Source organism: Bos indicus, chromosome 28 (genome assembly GCF_029378745.1).
Source record: "Bos indicus isolate NIAB-ARS_2022 breed Sahiwal x Tharparkar chromosome 28, NIAB-ARS_B.indTharparkar_mat_pri_1.0, whole genome shotgun sequence".
Taxonomy (NCBI): Eukaryota; Metazoa; Chordata; class Mammalia; order Artiodactyla; family Bovidae; genus Bos; species Bos indicus.
The window spans coordinates 30817733-30837093 of record NC_091787.1 but is presented as its reverse complement, the minus strand read 5'-3'; the positions used below and the strand labels follow the sequence as shown (position 1 = coordinate 30837093).

Below are 19361 nucleotides of genomic sequence, written 5' to 3'. Positions count from 1 at the left end.
GAAGCCATAAAGAAAAGATTCATGGATTTGACTACATGAAAATATAAAGAGCTTCTGCAAGTCAGTAAGAAAAAGGTGAAAACCCCTAATAGAAAAATGATTAATGGATAAAAACAGGTGCTTTACAAGATGATATACAAACAGCCAATAACCAAACACAAAAAAATGTTCAATTTCACTAAAGAAAATAATTATCAGACATATTTTTTCTATTCTCTAACTGGTAAAAATTTTAAACAGTAACACTGTATTACATTGAATCTAAGCTATTTATGACTACAAGATGCATCTGATTTCAAAGATGTTGAAATGTTTTTTAAAAATGTGTGTCTTAGATTCAATGAAATATAGTAATGGTGAGTGTTGATGATCATACAGGGAAACAGGTATTCTCATACACTGCTGGCTGGCCTGAAAACTAACATGACCTTTCATGGACATAGCCTTCAATCCAGAAATTCCTCCCTGAGGAATTTATCTTAAGGCAATAATTGTTGATGAAAAAATTGGAAATATTTGTAATATTCACTAGATGAAATTGGTTAAATTTTTTTTTTTTAAATATGGGGTTGCAAAATCAGTTATGTTCAGGAACCACCCAGGTATAATATATGTGACTGAAGCAAGCTGGAATGTAAAGCAACAGGTAGCAGTGAGACTGAGGCAGAATGGAGTGCTGGCAAATTCAAATTCAAAAATCTTTAAATATAGTACCAGATCTTCTGTTACATAGTTAAGAGAAGTCTCAATAAAACATTTCTGTGGCCCACAGTCATCATGTTTATAATCTCGGCTCTATATACTACGGAATTCTACACATTCATTAAAAACTATCTTTGGGAGAATATTTAATGATGTGGGAATATGAGAATCTATTGTTAAGAGGGAAAAACCATAAACATGTACAGAATTTTCCACTTCTTTTTAAAAGGGTGGGTGGGGCAGGGAAGGAATTTCTAATTGATTATTCTTTCCATTCCTTTTTGTCAATCGGTATTTTCTAAGTTTTTCACAATGAAAATGTATAAACTTTGTAATAAGAAGGCAGAGTTATTTATAACGTTCAATATACTATCATATGAGAAAAAGAAGGCTAAACTTGGCTGACTGCTCAATAAACAGAGAAGAAAATCCATATTCTATATGGATATACCCATGTAAGATGGTTCAGATCTTCATGTTCAAGATTATCAACGAATGGCCAAGAAAATGGTAATGGCTCCTGTTATAGGGCTTTTTTGGGGTCATCATTATCACCATCATCGAGAACAAGTAATGTTTTACCTCTGAACACTCTACTGAACAACATGGAGAAAACTCTAAACTTTTAACCGACCTAGTCTAAATTTATTCTAATGGGGAGTGGTTTTAAGAGAAGAATCATCTTTTTAGTCGGGTGTCCGAATTACAGTATTTATTATATACATTACCCCCAAATTATAAACTTTTACACTTCTCTGCTCACAACCTGTACTAAACCCACAAGTATAAGGAAGGTGGGAGGGATGAAAAAATGCTTAAAGAACCTATATACTCCTGAGCTGTCAGACATTAGGACTAGGCTAATGTGTACCTAATAAAGCACATTTTTTAATAGGTTTAAAGGTTCACCTTTTGGCATTCTGGAAAGTGGGGGATCACAGCACTCCATATGGAATCCTCTATCACAGGAGTCACAGAAAAGCATATTATCCTGTAATGTAGCATATTAGAGACTAATTGAGACTGAAATCAACTGTAAAAGGCCACAAATTCTTTTGTTATCTGGTTAACAATAATAAAATAAGATAAAGCGGCACCACGATCCCTACTGAAATTTGGTATCACACGCACCTAAACACTTAAAAAGAAAATAGCAGCGATCTACAAAAATGAAAGGCCTTAACACTGAAAGCTAACAATTTACCTGGAGATGGATATTGAGAGCCATACTTACTGCATTTTTGCCTTGGATTCTGCATGCACTGCACGTCTTGCATTCGATGCACTGCCACCTTAAGGCCTTTACATTTGTTGTTAATTCAGGACAAAATTTCAAACAGGATGGGTGCCCTATAAGAATAAAAAAAATAAACTGCTTTATGGGAATGGTGCCGTCGATTTTTTAAACTCACTAATATTTAATAGACAGTGACGATGTCAGCCAAAGAACCTTAGGAACTTGAAAATATGAAAAAAATCAAAGATTCCAAATTATATTTTCCCTTCTGCCCTTCCCCCTAGCACCGATATGTGACAGAGTAACTGTACAAATGTTTTCCCTAAGAGAAACTTGGAAAATGTATACCAATTCTAATCACAAGTCTTGGAGAACTTGAAGATAATGTATGCTCAGATCATGTTCTCATACCTGTGCCTTCTGTTAAATCTCTTGCCCTTGCCCTCTTCATCAACCACCATCTACCCCAAAGCTTTCTGGCCTGCTGGCCTGTGAGCAGAGTGCTGAAGTTCAAATGATTCCTACTTTCTGTGTGTAATGAAATCATAAAACATAAAACAACAGTTAACTAAATAAAAACCTGACGCTGCTTAACATAATACAATGAACAAATGCAAAAAAAGAAAAAAAACTCAGGAGTATACAAAGACTACCCCATTGCTGGGATATACAAAGAAGGCACCACTGCCATCTTGCCCCGGGTTCCTGAATTTAAAATCTGTAAGTGGGAGTTGTTGTTTAAGTCGCTAAGTCACGTCTGACTCTTTGCGACCCCACTGACTGTAGCTCACCAGTCTCCTCTGTCTATGGGATTTTCCAGGCAAGAATACTGGAGTGGGTTGCCATTTCCTTCTCCAGGGGATCTTTCCAACCCAGGGATCGAACCTGGGTGTCCTGCTTGGCAGGCAGATTCTTTACCACTGAGTCATCTGGGAAGCTCTGGAAGCAGGAATAGAAACAGTGAATTTGGGAGTTAAGAAGTTGCAAAGTCCAGGCTACACAGAACACGCCAAGAAGCACACCCTTAGCAAGTGTCCCACATTTTTCTGAGAGTTCGGCTTTTCCACCCTGTTTTGGACACACTTTTCATCTAGCAGCTCTCACCTCACACAGGAAAACTGGAGACCCCAAGGGATAGCACCACTTAAGAAAGTCAGCCAGGCTACACTGAGTAATAGATCTCTCTGAAAGGTTTGGGGAGTGTGAGTCCAGACTCTGGAAGTTTAAAATCTGATGGTCTTTTATCACATAAACCTGAGACCTCCAAATTTGATTTTAGTTTTCTAAATCTGGTCTTAAAATAGTACAGATGTTAGTAAGTCCCATGTGAAAGAACTTATAACCAAGCTGCAAAAGAAACCTGAGGGGTAAAAAAAAAAAAAAAAAAAAAGCAGATTCTGCAATTTCAAAACTGTTTTATAATTTCCTGACTTTGGCAGGCTCATTGTTTAAATATGTATTTTGGGTTGCTGCCAAAAAGGTCCTCCTTCCTAAAGCTTAACAGGTGCTTCATAAAATTCTACCCACCAGGAGATTTGGCTTTTTGAAGTAAAAACATTCAAAAGCAATCATCAATACTGTTAATAAAAGCACACTATTCCTGAGCTAAAAAAAAACACAACAACAACAAAAACCTAAACATCTGTATTTAAGATGTTGAGCAAATAAAATGTTGTCATAGGATTATGACCTCAGGCAGTAGACACCCAGCAGATGCATTTAACCTATGACACTTTTCTTTTACAAGGGCTTCTCTCATTCAAATGAATGTGGGGGGAGGGCGTTTATGTATATATACATGTATCAATCACCTCTTTCTGCTCAGGAACAGCAAACAAAGACAGCTCGCTTCTCGACTTTAAGAAGTATACTCTGAAGAGGGAGGGGAAGGTCTACTTTGATCAGGGTTTTCCCGCCCCCACTTATATAGTGAGGGGTAAAAACTCAAGTTTTAAAGAACAGCAATTTAAATTCCACCCTTAAAATGGGTCCCATCAGCTTAAAAGTATACCATTTACTTCTCTTTTTTCTCCCTTTTTATTACTTCCTGTAAGTCATACATCACTAGCACATATGACCTCAATTTCATGCACTAAATTTTTCTCTACATTAAAATCTGCTTTTGTACTTTGTAGCTTAATATCCAGCAACTAAGGTAATTCACATCACATTATAGCTTACTATTTTTTTCTCACAGATATCCTATAAAAATAATTTTTAATAATTAATTATACTTTTGAAAGTTAATGGATTTCAGCCACTTTCAATCAAGAGCAAGGAATATTCTTCTTCTTATTGCTTCCTCTCACTTTAAATAATATTGCAACTACTACCATTTAAGCTACCCTATCAAATTCTAAAATCTTCAGTCTATCTTTCCTTTAGGCAACAATCTTACCTTTATTTAGCTCAAGAGAACTGGCCATAGATCCCTTCCAGCTCTAAATTTCTATGATTCTGTAAAGGATGCTGAGGGATGAAGAAATATTTCCATTTTATTTTCTTACTGCCAACTTTACACAAAAGACTGTAACTGAGTCTTGATACGCTAGTACACAATCTATAGTAATTACAAAAAGGACAACCATGCTATTAATAATTCAATTCCTTACCTCCCATTCTAGCCATTCTGTAAACTCAACAATCCCCTCTAAAATTTGGGTTCTCTCTGCTGACACAATTCATGGTGGTTTACACACACACACACACACACACACACACACACACACTCATTCTTATACCAGTAGATTTTAAGCACTGATAACTTACAACAGTTTTATCCAGCGAAACCAAAGGAGTACTGTTTAAAATTAAACAAGTACCAATGAGACCACAAGTCGGTAGAAGTGATTTTTGAGTCAAGTATTATGGGAGTAAAAAACCATGGGCTCTGTAGTAGACTGAACAATGCCCTCCAAATATGTCTATTTGTAATCCCTAAAACGTACAAATATATTAACCGACATGGCAAAAGGGGCTTTGCAGATGTGACCAACGGTACAGGCCTTGAGATGGGAGATCATCCTGAATTATCTGTGTAATTATTCCAATCTAATCACAAGTACTTAAAAGCAGAGAACCCTCCAGCTTGGTTAGTAACATGAGACAAAAGGAGGAGGACAGGTTCAACACAGGAGAAGGACTGCACCCAGCGGGGAGTGGGAGGCACACAAGCCAAGGAGTGCAGGTGCCCACTAGAAGCAGGGAATCCGGTTATGTGACAGCAAGAAATGGGGACACTGGTCCTGCATATGCAAGGAACTGAATTCTGTTCACAGCTGTATGGTAATTTGTTATAGCAGCAATGGAAAAACTATGAAAGACTCAAGACATTGGGTCCCTCACATCAGTTATCTGACCAACTACCTGTCCACTGAAGACCCGATGAGGGAAAGGACAGACATTTCAGATCACATGGTCCAGCAGGTGGTTGTTTTGGGAGGAGGGAGCAGTGTAAGGTTCATAAGCTGTTTTGGATATTATCTCTGAGGAGCCCATGAAGTGTCAAGGAGAGGAGTCCTGGAGGTAGGCTGGCTTGGAGATGTGGGCAAGTCTAGCAAGAGATTAGAGGAAGGCCTTCCTAAAAAGACACCAAAAGGATGAGTGAGATCAGAGGGGAGCAGAGGCGGGCAGGGTGGGAGAGAGCAGCATGTGCAGAGTGACAGGAGAACACGGGGACGAACATGGGGACATTTAAGAAGAGGAAAGAAGTTTGATACAACCTCTACATAACCTCATATAGTTATAGGTTATATGACAGGGATGGTGATGTGCAAAGGGGTCAACAGGAGCCCAATCCAGAAGAGTGTTTTGGGCTTGGATTTTTCCTAAGGTTAACTGGTGGACACTAAAAATTCTGTGATTAGATTTATGGTTTTAAAAAGTAATTTATATTAAAAAAAAAAAAGTAATTTATGCTGAAGTATGCAAAATGGATGAGGAGAAAGAATATGAAGAGGAAAGCTAGCTTATTATCATAGCAGCTCTGAGCGGGTCTGGTGAAGGCTGTGGATATACTGAGGACGTAGAATAAATACTGGGATGTACAATCAATGCATTTTTGGTAATTTCTTGCTGTGAGAGAATAGGACAGAGGAGGGCTTCTAGAACTGAATGCGTAGCTGGTGGTGTGTCGTTTGCTGAAATGGGAAATCCCCGAGGAGAAGCAGGATGTCGTTTGTTTGCTAAGATTTCTGTCTTTGCTAGAGTGGTGGTGGTTGTTTTGGGAGGAGGGAGCAGTGTAAGGTTCATAAGCTGTTTTGGATATTATCTCTGAGGAGCCCATGAAGTGTCAAGGAGAGGAGTCCTGGAGGTGCTTATATCTAAGGGTCTGGAACCCAGGAGAAGCTATGAACCAAAGTGAGGAAACACAGGGCCAAGGACGAAAGGCTGAAGAAACTCGGAGGTGATGAAGAGAGGCCAGGGAGCTCACAAAAGATCTGGAAGAACTGAACTGATAGAGAGAAAGCACAGAGAATATGAAATCACAGAAGTCAAAAGATGAGAACGTTTCATGGAAAAAGATTCTCAACAACTCAAATATGACTGAGAGGAGTATTTGGTGTAGATTGAAAGATGTCCACTAGACTTTTTTTTTTTTTTTTGCCAGGCTTCTGGACAGCATGCAGGATATCTTAGTTCCTCCAAAAGAGATTAACTTGTGCCCCCTGCAGTGGAAACTCAGAGACTTAGCTACTTTTCTGCCAGGGAAGTCCCTAGAGTTTTAAAAAAACTTAGAAGGCACCTTTAGAGTTCGCTACATGGAGGTCACTGTTAATCATACCAGCAGAATTTTAGTGAAATAACAGGTCGGAAGCAAGGCTTCTGCTTCCTGTTACTCTGCATGGACTGCCAATCCAGCTGTGGGCTTGTGGAGAGGGGGGCTTCCTCCTCCATCCCTCCTTCTTCTTGGAGTCCATCTCTAGGTTTCTTCCTAGTTAAGGGGCTTCTTCCAAACCCAGTTTTCAATCTGTGTATAGTCGGTGTGAAACTGGACAACTAACTAACCAATCCCTGGGGTATTTTCTCACAGTAACATCAAGAAGCTAGTGACTACATATATGTGTATATTGCACCAACCAGCTCCCTGGGAGCAGAAGGCAGGCAAGTTTTACTCAGGGTTAACACTAATAAAACAAACCCAGGATAGACTTCAGGGCTCCTGAGGACAGACTGGTACGCGACTCCACGTCTCCGGCTTCCTTCACTGTACAAAGGTAATCTTCCAGCTGCATCTCAGCAGCCATGCTGTCTCCAGTGTCAATGAGCTTCCACTTAGAATGATGCTGTAATTTTGAACTGTGCACTTATCTTAGATTTGCTAATTTGAAAACACACATGCACAGAACTCATCTGTAAGTAAGATTTAACCACCCAGCAATCTGAGCAGCAGACACAAAATTTCATTTGGTATAATATCTAATACTTATGTGAAGCTAATTAAAGATAATTTGGTCTTAATGAGGCAAAGAGAATATAACAGTGTTAATTTCAAAGTAGGCTGATCCATGAAAGTCAAGTAAAATCACTTCTTAGTCTCAGCATTTCCATAGACCTGAAGACTATGTGATGAGTCCCACATTCCTATTAGTGCTTCGAACAGCCCTTTGGTGTTTTTGTGTGATGATTTATAGATAGTGATGATCTTCATAGCATTATCTCACTGGATCCTCACAACAGCCCTGTGGATGCAGGATACAGACATCACCCTCCAAACCTCACAGATGTGTACAGCTACGTACGGTTCCATGGCCAGCAAGTAAAGAGGACTGCAGCGCTGCATCTGGGGCTCCTTGCACTATTTACCTCCCTTCACAGTTTTACTACCTGCAAACTTGAATAATTTTTTTTCAAAAGTTTTAGCAGAAAAAACACAGTTAAAGAAAATACTGCCCATTTGCAGCACTGAGCCATCTTAAAAATACAGAAATTTCTAATTGGCTTTACTTTATGATGTAAGCAGAAGGAAACACTTATTACCCAGGTCTGTGAAGTCTAAGCAGTCTAAATGTGACATCATATAAATGATACTTCAGATAGAAAGAGGTGACTAAAAACCAACAGGCACATGTGGGAAACACATTTAAAAGCTCTTTATGGGCTGTTATCTATATTTCCTTTTTTTATTTTGTTTTACAAGGCTATGGTTTGGTTTTGTTTTGTTTTGTTTTTTCACAGAAACGTCTTACATTAGGGATTCCTTTGATCATTACAAGCAGTCTCAATCCGATCCCAGAACCAATGGACTCTAGAGTATGAGATAGTGGTCATTTCTGTAAGGCCAACCAGGGCTACCAGCCACTCTGTAATTCTCACTTCTGAAACTGAACTGGACCATGACACCAGGGCTCCCACCATTACTGGGGGCCACTGCTGAGCCAGGCCAAGCTATTTGATTCTTTTTTCCCTATAATCACTGACATGTCACAACAGAGCACTGTAACTACAAAATCTCCCCAAGCTTTCTAAGAAGAACCATATTTTTCTTTTAGTCCTTCTATTTAAAGACTGCTGCTGCTGCTAAGTTGCTTCAGTCGTGTCCAACTCTGTGTGACCCTATGGACGGCAGCCCACCAGGCTCCCCCGTCCCTGGGATTCTCCAGGCAAGAACACTGGAGTGGGTTGCCATTGCCTTCTCCAGGGTCTTTTTAAATGAGTCAGTTCTTTGCATCAGGGGGCCAAAGTATCGGAGTTTCAGCTTCAACATCAGTCTTTCCAATGAATATTCAGGATTGATTTCCTTTAGGATGGACTGGTTGGATCTCCCTGCAGTCCAAGGGACTCTCAAGAGTCTTCTCCAACATCACAGTTCAAAAGTATCAATTCTTCAGTGCTCAGCTTTCTTTATAGTCCAACTCTCACATCCATACATGACTACTGGAAAAACCATAGCCTTGACTAGATGGACCTCTGTTGGAAAAGTAATGTCTCTGCTTTTTAATATGCTGTCTAGGTTGGTCATAAGTTTTCTTCCAAGGAGCAAGTATCTTTTAATTTCATGGCTGCAGTCACCATCTGCAGTAATTTTGGAGACCAAGAAAATAAAGTCTGTCACTGTTTCCATTGTTTCCCCATCTATTTGCCATGAAGTGATGGGCCCAGAAGCCATGATCTTAGTTTTCTGAATGTTGAGTTTTAAGCCAACTTTTTCACTGTCCTCTTTCACTTTCATCAAGAGGCTTTTCGAGTTCCTCTTCACTTTCTGCCATAAGGGTGGTGTTATCTTCATATCTGAGGTTACTGATATTTCTCCTGGCAATCTTGATTCCAGCTTGTGCTTCTTCCAGCCCAGAGTTTTTCATGATACACTCTGCATAGAAGTTAAATAAGCAGGGTGACAATATACAGACTTGATGTACTCCTTTCCCAATTTGGAACCAGTCTGTTGTTCCACGTCTAGTTCTAACTGTTGCCTCTTGACCTGCATACAGATTTCTCAGGAGGCAGGTCAGGTGGTCTGGTATTCCCATCTCCTGAAGAATTTTCCAGTTTGTTGTGATCCACACAGTCAAAGGCTTTGGTGTAGTCAATAAAGCAGAAGTAGATGTTTTTCTGGAACTCTCTTGCTTTTTCAGTGATCCAACAGATGTTGGCAATTTGATCTCTGGTTCCTCTGCCTTTTCTAAATCCAGCTTGAACATCTGGAAGTTCACGGTTCACGTACCGTTGAGGCCTGGCTTGGAGAATTTTGAGCATTACAAGGGAAGATTAAGTGAACCTAACACTAGAGCCAGATCACATAGGGGAGTCCAGAGAAGCACACTGAACCATACATCCTCTATCCTAAAAAAAGGGACCTGACGATCCCAGGTCTTGAATTTCTACCATGACCCACATCTCAACTCCAAAGCTTCTAGCTCATGCTGTGTGTGTGTGTGGCGGGGTGCTCACAAAATGACTCTGGATATAAGTCTTTTAGACAGCATCCTCAATCCATTCTTCCCCATGTGTTAAAAGAGAAAACGAGACCATTTTTGAAAAAAGAAAACCCAACACTACACCTATATACTCTGGAAAAGTAAGAAACTTTAGGAGTAAAAATATTTCAGTCACCTCTAACTATAAAGGAACTCAAACCTCTCTTTTGGCAGGCTTCAATCTGGGAAAGATGAAGGGAGATTGGTTACATCAGAAAATCTAAGATGTACTTGTTTAGAATTACGCCTTTATACCCTGTGAAAGAAGCCTTGACGATATGATCTGGAAGATAATGATCTCTTATCAACTTAAGTAAGTGTATCACTAGAGGTAAGGAAATATATGAAGGGAACTTTTCTTTCCAGATTTAAGTACGACTTTAATCTGTCTAGGTGCCCAGACAAATAGACACTGAAGAAATAAAACAGTTAAGAGTGTTTTTAAAGTACCACCTTAAAAATCACAAAGGGTAAACCTTAGACAAGAGACCACTACTACTACTAAACACTACTACTAAATTGATCAGGCGGTTACACAAAACAATAATTCATTCAGAATGAGCCTCGTGAGAAAACCCAAAAGATAACTGCAGAGTCAGAACTGATGAGTGAGGCACTAGCTCACCAGGATAAAACAAGGAGAGTGAAGGATTGAGATTTATTAATCCGAACATACAGATAATGTTTCCATGCCCTTTTGCCACCAGCCACGATATGATGGCAGGTGGAAGAGTTTTAATGAATCTGTAAAGCCCATCAAAAAGACTGTCAGAAAGCATTTCTCAAGCAGAGTTTGAAATGTCTTATTTCTCCGAGTCAAGTCCTGAGAGCTGGAGAACCATTTAGGATCTATCAAGTTAAACCTTCATAGGAGGAGGAAGAATCATTACACAGCAGTGTCATTCTTCAGTGTGAAACATTTCCTCCATCCAACCATCACGCAGCTGTCATAAACAATAAGATCTTAAATTTCCTGCAGCAATCAAGGAAAACAATTTGATCCGCCAAAAATAAAAAAAGACCAACAACTGCTGATGTGTAGAGTACACTTACCAGAGTGCAGACCATGTGTTAGGTTATTTACTTGTGTTCTCTTCTTTAGCTTCCACACAACCCAAGATATAAGATGCTATCATTATCTCTATGTTTCCAATAAGGGAACTGAGGCTGAGGATGGTTAACTCATTCGAAGTAAAGGGGCTATGGCCAGCTTTCTAGTTTGGTCTTAACCACTATACTATATTATTGACTTGCTAAACAAGAGAATGCTATTGTGTTTTGCAGATTTGTTGATGTTTTTAAAGAATTAACTATAACTAGAGCAATACTTGGGTGTTAATTTTAAAATAACATTTTTTCAGGGAAAAGTTTCAGTAGGCTAGGAGAAGAAAATTTAAAGATTAATACAGAGGTTGACTTTTAAAAGTTCAGTAACTGCCACTCTGCTGAGTTGTGTATGTGTGTGTATACACACATACATATAACCATATATATCTCTAGGCAACTTAAGAAGGAAGGCTGGCTGGTAAGACACATTCTTTTTAATTATCTTTCTTGCCAAGCCTTGCAGCCTGTGGGATCTTGAGTCTGAACCCTGCCTCCGCAGTGAAGTGCAGTCTTAACCACTGCACCACCAAGTAAATTCCAAGACAAATTCTTTTAGTATAAGCATAATGTGACTTAATTTCCATTACAAAAGTGGAAATGTGCGCTTAAAGTCCTATGCTGAGAAAAAGAGGTGACAGCAATCTTGAAAGCTTTTTGGATATTGCAATGTACCAATGACCCAGTCCTCTCCAGTATTCTTGCCTGGAGAGTTCCATGGACAGAGTAGCCTGGCGGGCGGGGTTGCAAAAAGTCCGATACAACTGAGCAACTAACAATATCCCTACCCAGTAGCTCCTTGATTTCAGTATCACTTTCTGAGTAGACCACTCTTTTCCTAGCTTACTCTGGGCAATTTGAGTTTCTTTTTTGCCTGATGATTTCTGGATTGTTATCAGTGCAGTTGCCAGAATCCTGTGCATCCCCTTCAGTTTGTCACACAGAGCTGGGCTGTAATATTATATTTCACCAGTAGGTGTCAGGACGTGAAACACTATATGCTATTGCTCCTGCTAAGTTGTTTCAGTCGTGTCCGACTCTGTGCGACCCCATAGACGGCAGCCCCCCAGGCTCCCCCGTCCCTGGGATTCTCCAGGCAAGAACACTGGAGTGGGTTGCCATTCCCTTTTCCAACGCATGAAAGTGAAAAGTGAAAGTGAAGTCGCTCAGTTGTGTCCGACCCTCAGCGACCCCATGGACTGCAGCCTTCCAGGCTCCTCCGTCCGTGGGATTTTCCAGGCAAGAGTACCGGAGTGGGGTGCCATTGCCTTCTCCGAAACACTATATATTTCTACTCAAATGTATTAAATTGAGACTTCAGGTTATAAAAACAAGTGATTCTAGCTGCAATCAACTTGAAAATTTAGAATTTTCTACCCTGAATTTACCTTCAAGGTAGAATATTCCACGTTGAATTACCAATGCTGGCACGAAATCTAAGGTTAATTTAAAATATGAATACATAATATTTTATAAACGTATACAACACTGTTTATATCAGTGAGAATATACTCACTTCCCCCCAACCTGTATTTACTTTTTAAATTTAAAGCTTACACTATTATCAAATAATTGCTTTAAATAACAAGTATTTTTGGATAGAGAAATTGCACGTAGCTATAATAGGGAGTCACTTTACACACACACAAAAAATAACAACTTACCACTACTGCCACAATCTGCACAAGAGAGAAGTTCTTCTGGTTTCTTTTCACGATTTGATTCCTTTGTCCCCAGACAGAAGCTACATATTGGAATGGGATCGGCACGGGGCTATGAAAAAATTAAAATGAAAAAACACTTAGCTTTCCACTTCAAAATTAAAAACAAAGTATTAAAAGCGTCTTACATATTTCTTTACCAAAGAAAGAATAGGGTATTCATATCAATATTTTCTGATAATTAAAAAAACCCTCAAATTATTTGATAGTGAAGTACTGCCTGAATAATACATTTAAGTGTAATGCATAAGACTCAGAAATAATTTTTATTAAGCCAATGAAATTTAAAACCTTTATATATATTATGTATTACCTTCCTGAAATGAACATTAAGAATTCATTTGAAGTCTCAAATCGTTTCCATAATCTATATGCCTACAATAAATTGATTCATCTATTCAGTATTACAGTCTATGAATATCATCTAGTCAGACCAGATTGCTTAAATTTCATCAAGTGTTTTAGTACAGGTTACTATTATCCATCAATTAAACATATGACATAAAATACTGGCATGTTAAAAGGTGACATAATAACAGCCTTAGAACTAAAGAAGGGGTTTTCCATGGTGATTCAGTGATTAGGACTCTGCATTTCCACTGCAGGGGGCATGGGTTGGATCCCTGGTCTGGGAACTAATATTTTGCATGCTCCGTGGCATGGCCAAAAAAATGTTAAGAACTTTAAAATTCTGTAGGATCGTTTAAGATGATCAAAAGACCATTAACAAGGCTTTTCTGACACCAACGTCTTCAAAAGTAAACCACACCATGCCACACAAAATGGATAAACTCTCAATCTCTGACATTCCCCTTCAATAAAAGAAACAAAACATTTGTCTAATCCCTAGCACCCCTTTAACTCTCACAAAGGAAACTGCTTTTAACAATGTATAAATCTGCATACATTTTAGTGCCTTCATTGTTATTTATGACTACCAGCAACGCTAGTGTTCCCATCCATACGAAGAGCTGACTGTGCCTACAGGTCTGGTCACATTATTTTGCACAGCCAAACGGTATGAGAACTAAAATTTTACTGCATATTCCAAGCGTCACACGTTGTCTGCTAGCCATCAGAATGTAACTCTAACGCATTTATATTTGAATCTCGTGAATCAAAAATTTAAGGCAAGAAAGCTTAGTATAATCACAAATTTTTTTTATTTAAATGTAAATTAAAAACAAGATTTTGCTAGGCCTAACTTTCCAAATATACATCAGTGTAGAATAAACCTCATTTGTTCAGCCACTCTATTCCAAAAGCCTGATGCACATAGGCACTCAAAATGTTTTTTGCTAACTATATAAAAATATATGTGAATAAATGAAAGAAATATATGCTAGTTTAAAAAACCTTATTCTAAAATAATATTTCAAATAGTAACAGTGATTCCAACAAACATCTTGGTTCAATGTGGCATGTCATCAAAAACCAGAAATCATCTCATGACCAAGCATTTGCAAACTGTTCAATACGACTGTTAATTTCATCTTACAATATAAACTTTCATTATCTTGCCCTTATTTTCAGTTTAATTTGTTCTTTTAATATGCACAGGCTTTACTTTCTGAGGTAACTATGCAAATATATTTTTGTAGCCCCAGTTCAAAAGCAGAGAATAAAACTCGGTTCTAGAAAAACCAAAAAAGACAAGCTACAACAAATTGGTCACTGACTCCTGCCACCATTTTTTAAATGCCAGATAATCAGCACTGCATAATTATGGATCCACAGTTATTACTTGCAAATGCTCAACTGCAGTACCTTGGGAACACTTTTGTTCCTTTAAATAGCAATTAAAAGAACAATCTGGTTTTCAAGTGACAACATTCCCCTGATAGATTCCAGCTAAAACCCAGTCCTTGTACTAATGGGATTCCTACTTTCATTTGATATAACAATGCTCGAGCCATTGCTGCCATCCTTGCAGTGATAAATAATTTACAAAATGTCACATATCATTCATGCAATGAAACAAATCCAAATCTGCAATCCTATTTTTCTTTTCCAGATGAATTTTTCACTGTAAGAAGACATGGCCATCAGCCAGCATTCATGTTCATTTTCGTCTTTAACTAAAGGTAACACAAAGGACAAAGGTTGCTAGTAGTTCATGGCCAGAAAGACCGATGGTTCACACTCTGCTCAATAATAGAAAGCACAGATGATATCACTTCACGCCACATTCAAGCAAGCCCCACCATGCTGATGTATGCTCACAACCATTCATTTTAGGGATAACTATCTCACAATACTCTATAAAACCACTGCATTATACAGAAATGTCTGCTCTGCTGAATTATTGATAATTCAAAGCACTTTTTGCTAACCTCAGTATAGCCGAGTCTAATTAACTTTAAAAAATTGTCACTTGTATGAAATGAAACTTTTACAGTAAGGCATGTAAATTGGGTCATGGGATTATTATGATTCACTATTCTCAATCCGACTACATATAAACTGTTTCAAAAAATAATCCCTGGTAATAGATTAAAATGGATTGCAATCAGAAACAGGTCTGAATAAATGGCAGCTCAATTCCACTACAGACAAATCATGTTTAAGAGGTCTGAAAATGGAACCAAACATCTTCCAGTTCTGAATTCCTTTCTTTGAAATTTCAAAAAGGCATCTTACCTGTTGATCATATTTTCTTATCAACATGCATGAATATTTCAATCTCATCGGGAGAGCAAACACTCATGGAGAGGTATAAACTCTGCAAGCTGCTGGGGACCATTTCTTCCTCACTTCCCACATGATGGTCCTGGGGCAGCTGCTAGGCCAGAGGCCACTCATACACTAGCTCATTTAATCACTTTAACAATCCTGCCAGGAATGTATATTATTATGCCCATCATAGGAAAGAACTTGAGGCTCTAAGGAGTGAGGTAACTCTCCTAAAGTCACACAGGTTCAAGTGTGGAGCTGGGATTCAGACACAAATCTGCCTTCAGTAAAGCCCATTTTCTCCCCTTTATTACCTCCCCTCCTTGTCTCTCCTCTATCAAGAAAAACAAATGTTTAAAAATTATTTTTTCCATTGACGGTAATAATTCTCATGTGCTCATAATCTCTGCCATCCAATTTCTCCCATGACCAAATAGCATGCTTTTAAAATTATTTAAAAAGCAATGTTTAATATGCTACAGATTATTTATTATGGGGAAACAGAAAAACTGGGAAAATGGTACATTTACAATGGAAAAATATGGTAGACACCCCCTTAATCAAGCAATCAAACCTAGCAGCCATTATGGGACAAACTGACATCTGGTGCCTTCCAAGCGTGGCGCTAAAGGACTCAGCACTGCCTGTGCAGTATTCTTGCTGGGAACATTTAGTCTGACTCATCATAAGGAGATAATCAGGCAAATCCAAAGTCAGGGACATGATGTAAAACAACTAGCCTGGGACACTTCAAAAAATGCCAATGTCAGGTAAGACCCCAAAAAAGGGCAGAACCAATTTAGGCAACTAAAGTGTCAGGAAAATGAAATATATAATTTGTGATCTTCACTTGGTTTTCAAAATTTTCAAAAATAGCCATGACCATAAAGAACATTATTTGGATTAGTAGGGTAATATGCTAATAGACAATACACAAACCAGACTCTGACTGATTATACAGGAGCTGTTCTTAGGAGTTATGTGCTGAAATATTTTGGAGTAAAGTGTCATGATGTCTACCACTTGAGCTCAAAAGATGCAGGGGAAAAACCCCTATGTGTATTAGTGTGTTTGTGTGCAGAGAGGGAGAGAGCTAATGCGGCAAATGTTAATGGTTGGTGAATCTACATAAAGGTAGGAGGGTGTCCATGACATGATTCTTTCAATTTTTTCAATTATCCATTCAATGTTTACAGTTTTCCAAGCAAAAGGCTAGGAAGGCACTTATTAAAAAAAAAAAAAAAAGACCTAAAATGAGTTATTATATAGTTGGATTACAGCATTTATAAAATAAAATAACTCAATCCAATTACTGCTTCATAGGAAATGCAGAGGACAGAGGAAGGTATCAGTCTACATAGCAGAGGGATGCGAGTACCAAAACTCTTGAGGACAAATGACCCAGTTTCTTCAACAAATAAATTAAAAGGGAGACAGAATGAGTGAGAGAGGAAGAGACAGAGAAACAGATTTGAAAGAAGAAACAATAGACTAACAGAAATTTAAAAGGCTTATCAGCCAATTATAATGTATAGTCCTTATCTTGATCATGATTCAAATATATTGTAAAACAAAATGCAATGGCCTATTGAAGGAACTGGGGCTAGTTCGCTGGGAAGAGGCTGTTGGGAGGGGACAGTGCGTGTGATCTTTCTGGGGGAGGGGTTAGGTTTGTTCTCCATGCTTCCCATGCCCCAACCCTCCAGCAACAAAATGATTTTTTTTCCTTGCTTCTTTATTTTTCACATTGTGGTAAAATATATATATATATATATATATATATATATATATATAAATACATATAACATACAATTTATCATCTTAACCATTTTAAAGTATACAGTTCAGTGGCATTAAGTATGTTGTACCACCAACATACTGATCTCTAGGACTTTTCCATTTTCCCAAGCTGACACTCTGTTCCCATTAAATACTAACTCCCTATTCTCCTCTGCTGCTGCTAAGTCACTTCAGTCGTGTCCGACTCTGGGTGACCCCATAGACGGCAGCCCACCAGGTTCCCCCGTCCCTGGGATTCTCCAGGCAAGAACACTGGAGTGGGTTGCCATTTCCTTCTCCGATGCATGAAAGTGAAAAGTGAAAGTGAAGTCGCTCAGTCGAGTCCGACCCTCAGCGACCCCATGGACTGCAGCCTACCAGGCTCCTCTGTCCGTGGGATTTTCCAGGCAGGAATACTGGAGTGGGGTGCCATTGCCTTTCTCCTCTAGCCCCAGGCAAATGCCGTTCTGCTTTCTGTCTCCATGAGTTTGAGTAATCTAAGGACCTCATATAAATGGAACCATACGGTCTTCATAATCAGAAGAGGCCATGAGAGGCTGGGTGGACTCTATCAGGATGTCAAGGACACCAGGGTGAAAAAAGGAGTCTCCCACAAGTTGGGATCTGGGACCTTTTCAAAGATCCTTTCCAGATCAAATAGTTAAATGGTTCCGTAGCTAGATAATTTCAAAGGCCCTTCCCAGCTGAGCTCTAATTTTTTTATTGATTCTATTATACTTTAAAAGACATTTTAAGAGTCTTCAGGAACCCTCAATATAAAAATAAAATAGTATTTTCTGAGGAAACATTTTTAAATTCAAGACAACTCATTTTAGGTAAGTTTTATATTTGTTTATGGTTACTTTTATTTCTGCCCTGAAGGGGAAAAAAAAAAAAAGATGCTTGCTAGTCTTGTTAGTCAAAGTAACTGTCAAAAAAAAAAGGTCATGCACAGATGGAGGCAAGAGCACCCAGGCTTACCTCCTCGTTCTGACAATGACACCAAAGGGGGTTTTGTCTCCACAGTCACCATTCACAGTGATCAGGGACATAGTCCTCTCTTTCCACAATCCCTTATGGATTCTTCTCCTGGAGTCATCTACAAAATTTCTTGAATCTACTTCTAAAACAGGGCTTCCCTGGTAGTTCAGCTGGTAAAGAATTCTCCTGCAATTCAGGAGACCTGGGTTCAATCCCTGGGTTGGGAAGATGCCCTGGAGAAAGGAACGGCAACCAACTCCAGTATTCTGGCATGGAGAATTCCATGGACGATTCCACAGGGTGGCAGAGTCGGACACAACCGAGCGACTTTCACTTTCACTTATAAAACATCATTTTAGTAATGCCAAGTGCTGGAAACAATTCCGCACTTCTCATTCATATATTCACACTTGTATCATGAAAAGACCTGAATTTATTTTCTGTTCTCTGAGTCTCAGCTTCCCCCATTTTAAAAAGAGCACAATAGAGTCCATGTTGTCTTGATCCAGGATTGCTAAAGTTCCCATGTGAGTGAGTGTGTGAAGTACTTTGTAGGCTACAAAGTTCTGTTCAAACATTGTTATAATTATTGCAAAATTCACTCAGGCTATAAAAACAAACAGGGTAAACAAACAACTTCAAGTCCTTAATAAACATCAGTGCAAATAATTTGATCTGGAGTCTAGAATTTCTCTATAAAAGGTGGATGTTGGGAGGCTCTGAGCCCCATGATAAGTATTCATCTTAAAGGGTTTTCTGGGTTTTGTTTTTAATGAGTTAATCAGAGAGTACAGGAACAGGGTAGAAATCGCCTCAACTGAGAGTGAAGAGGCCTGGAGCCGATTTAATAAAAGGAAAGCTCAGAGGGAAAGGAAAGAAAAAGACGTCAAAGGAAGAAAAGCACAAACAAACATAAAATCTTAAACAAATAATACCATGAAGGCAAACAAAGATGAATATAAATCTTGTGCACCCCAGTATCAAATGGTTCATCTTTGGAGAAAGTTCTCTACACTTCAGCTCAGACAACTCAATTCAAAATTTCACAACAAGCCGTATGAAAGGGCTGTTTTAAGGCTGCTGTATTTATCTCTTTAATTTGTACCCTCTTATCGTTTCACGCTGAAATCTGAAGTCAAGGTACTGCTTTCCTGTTTCCTGGTTTTCTCAAGTGTCTCACTTGTGCCGAACACGAACCCTGTGAAACAGGCCTGGTGACTCCTGTCTGTCTCTGTGTCACAGGTGAGT

At 38.8% G+C, this 19361-nt stretch overlaps 1 protein-coding gene across 6 annotated transcripts in view; it reads right to left on the bottom strand.

The window, feature by feature from the left end:
- The window catches only part of KAT6B (lysine acetyltransferase 6B), a 182215-nt gene that overhangs the window by 52784 nt on the left and 110070 nt on the right, over positions 1-19361 (bottom strand). For all 6 annotated transcript variants that reach the window (XM_070781996.1, XM_019953804.2, XM_070781995.1 and 3 more), the window contains 3 exons: positions 12624-12732; positions 1937-2052; positions 1612-1693 (listed from right to left, as the gene is read on the bottom strand). In XM_070781996.1, coding sequence (XP_070638097.1) covers positions 1612-1693; positions 1937-2052; positions 12624-12732 — 307 coding nt within the window. The remainder of the gene's footprint in view (positions 1-1611; positions 1694-1936; positions 2053-12623; positions 12733-19361) is intronic.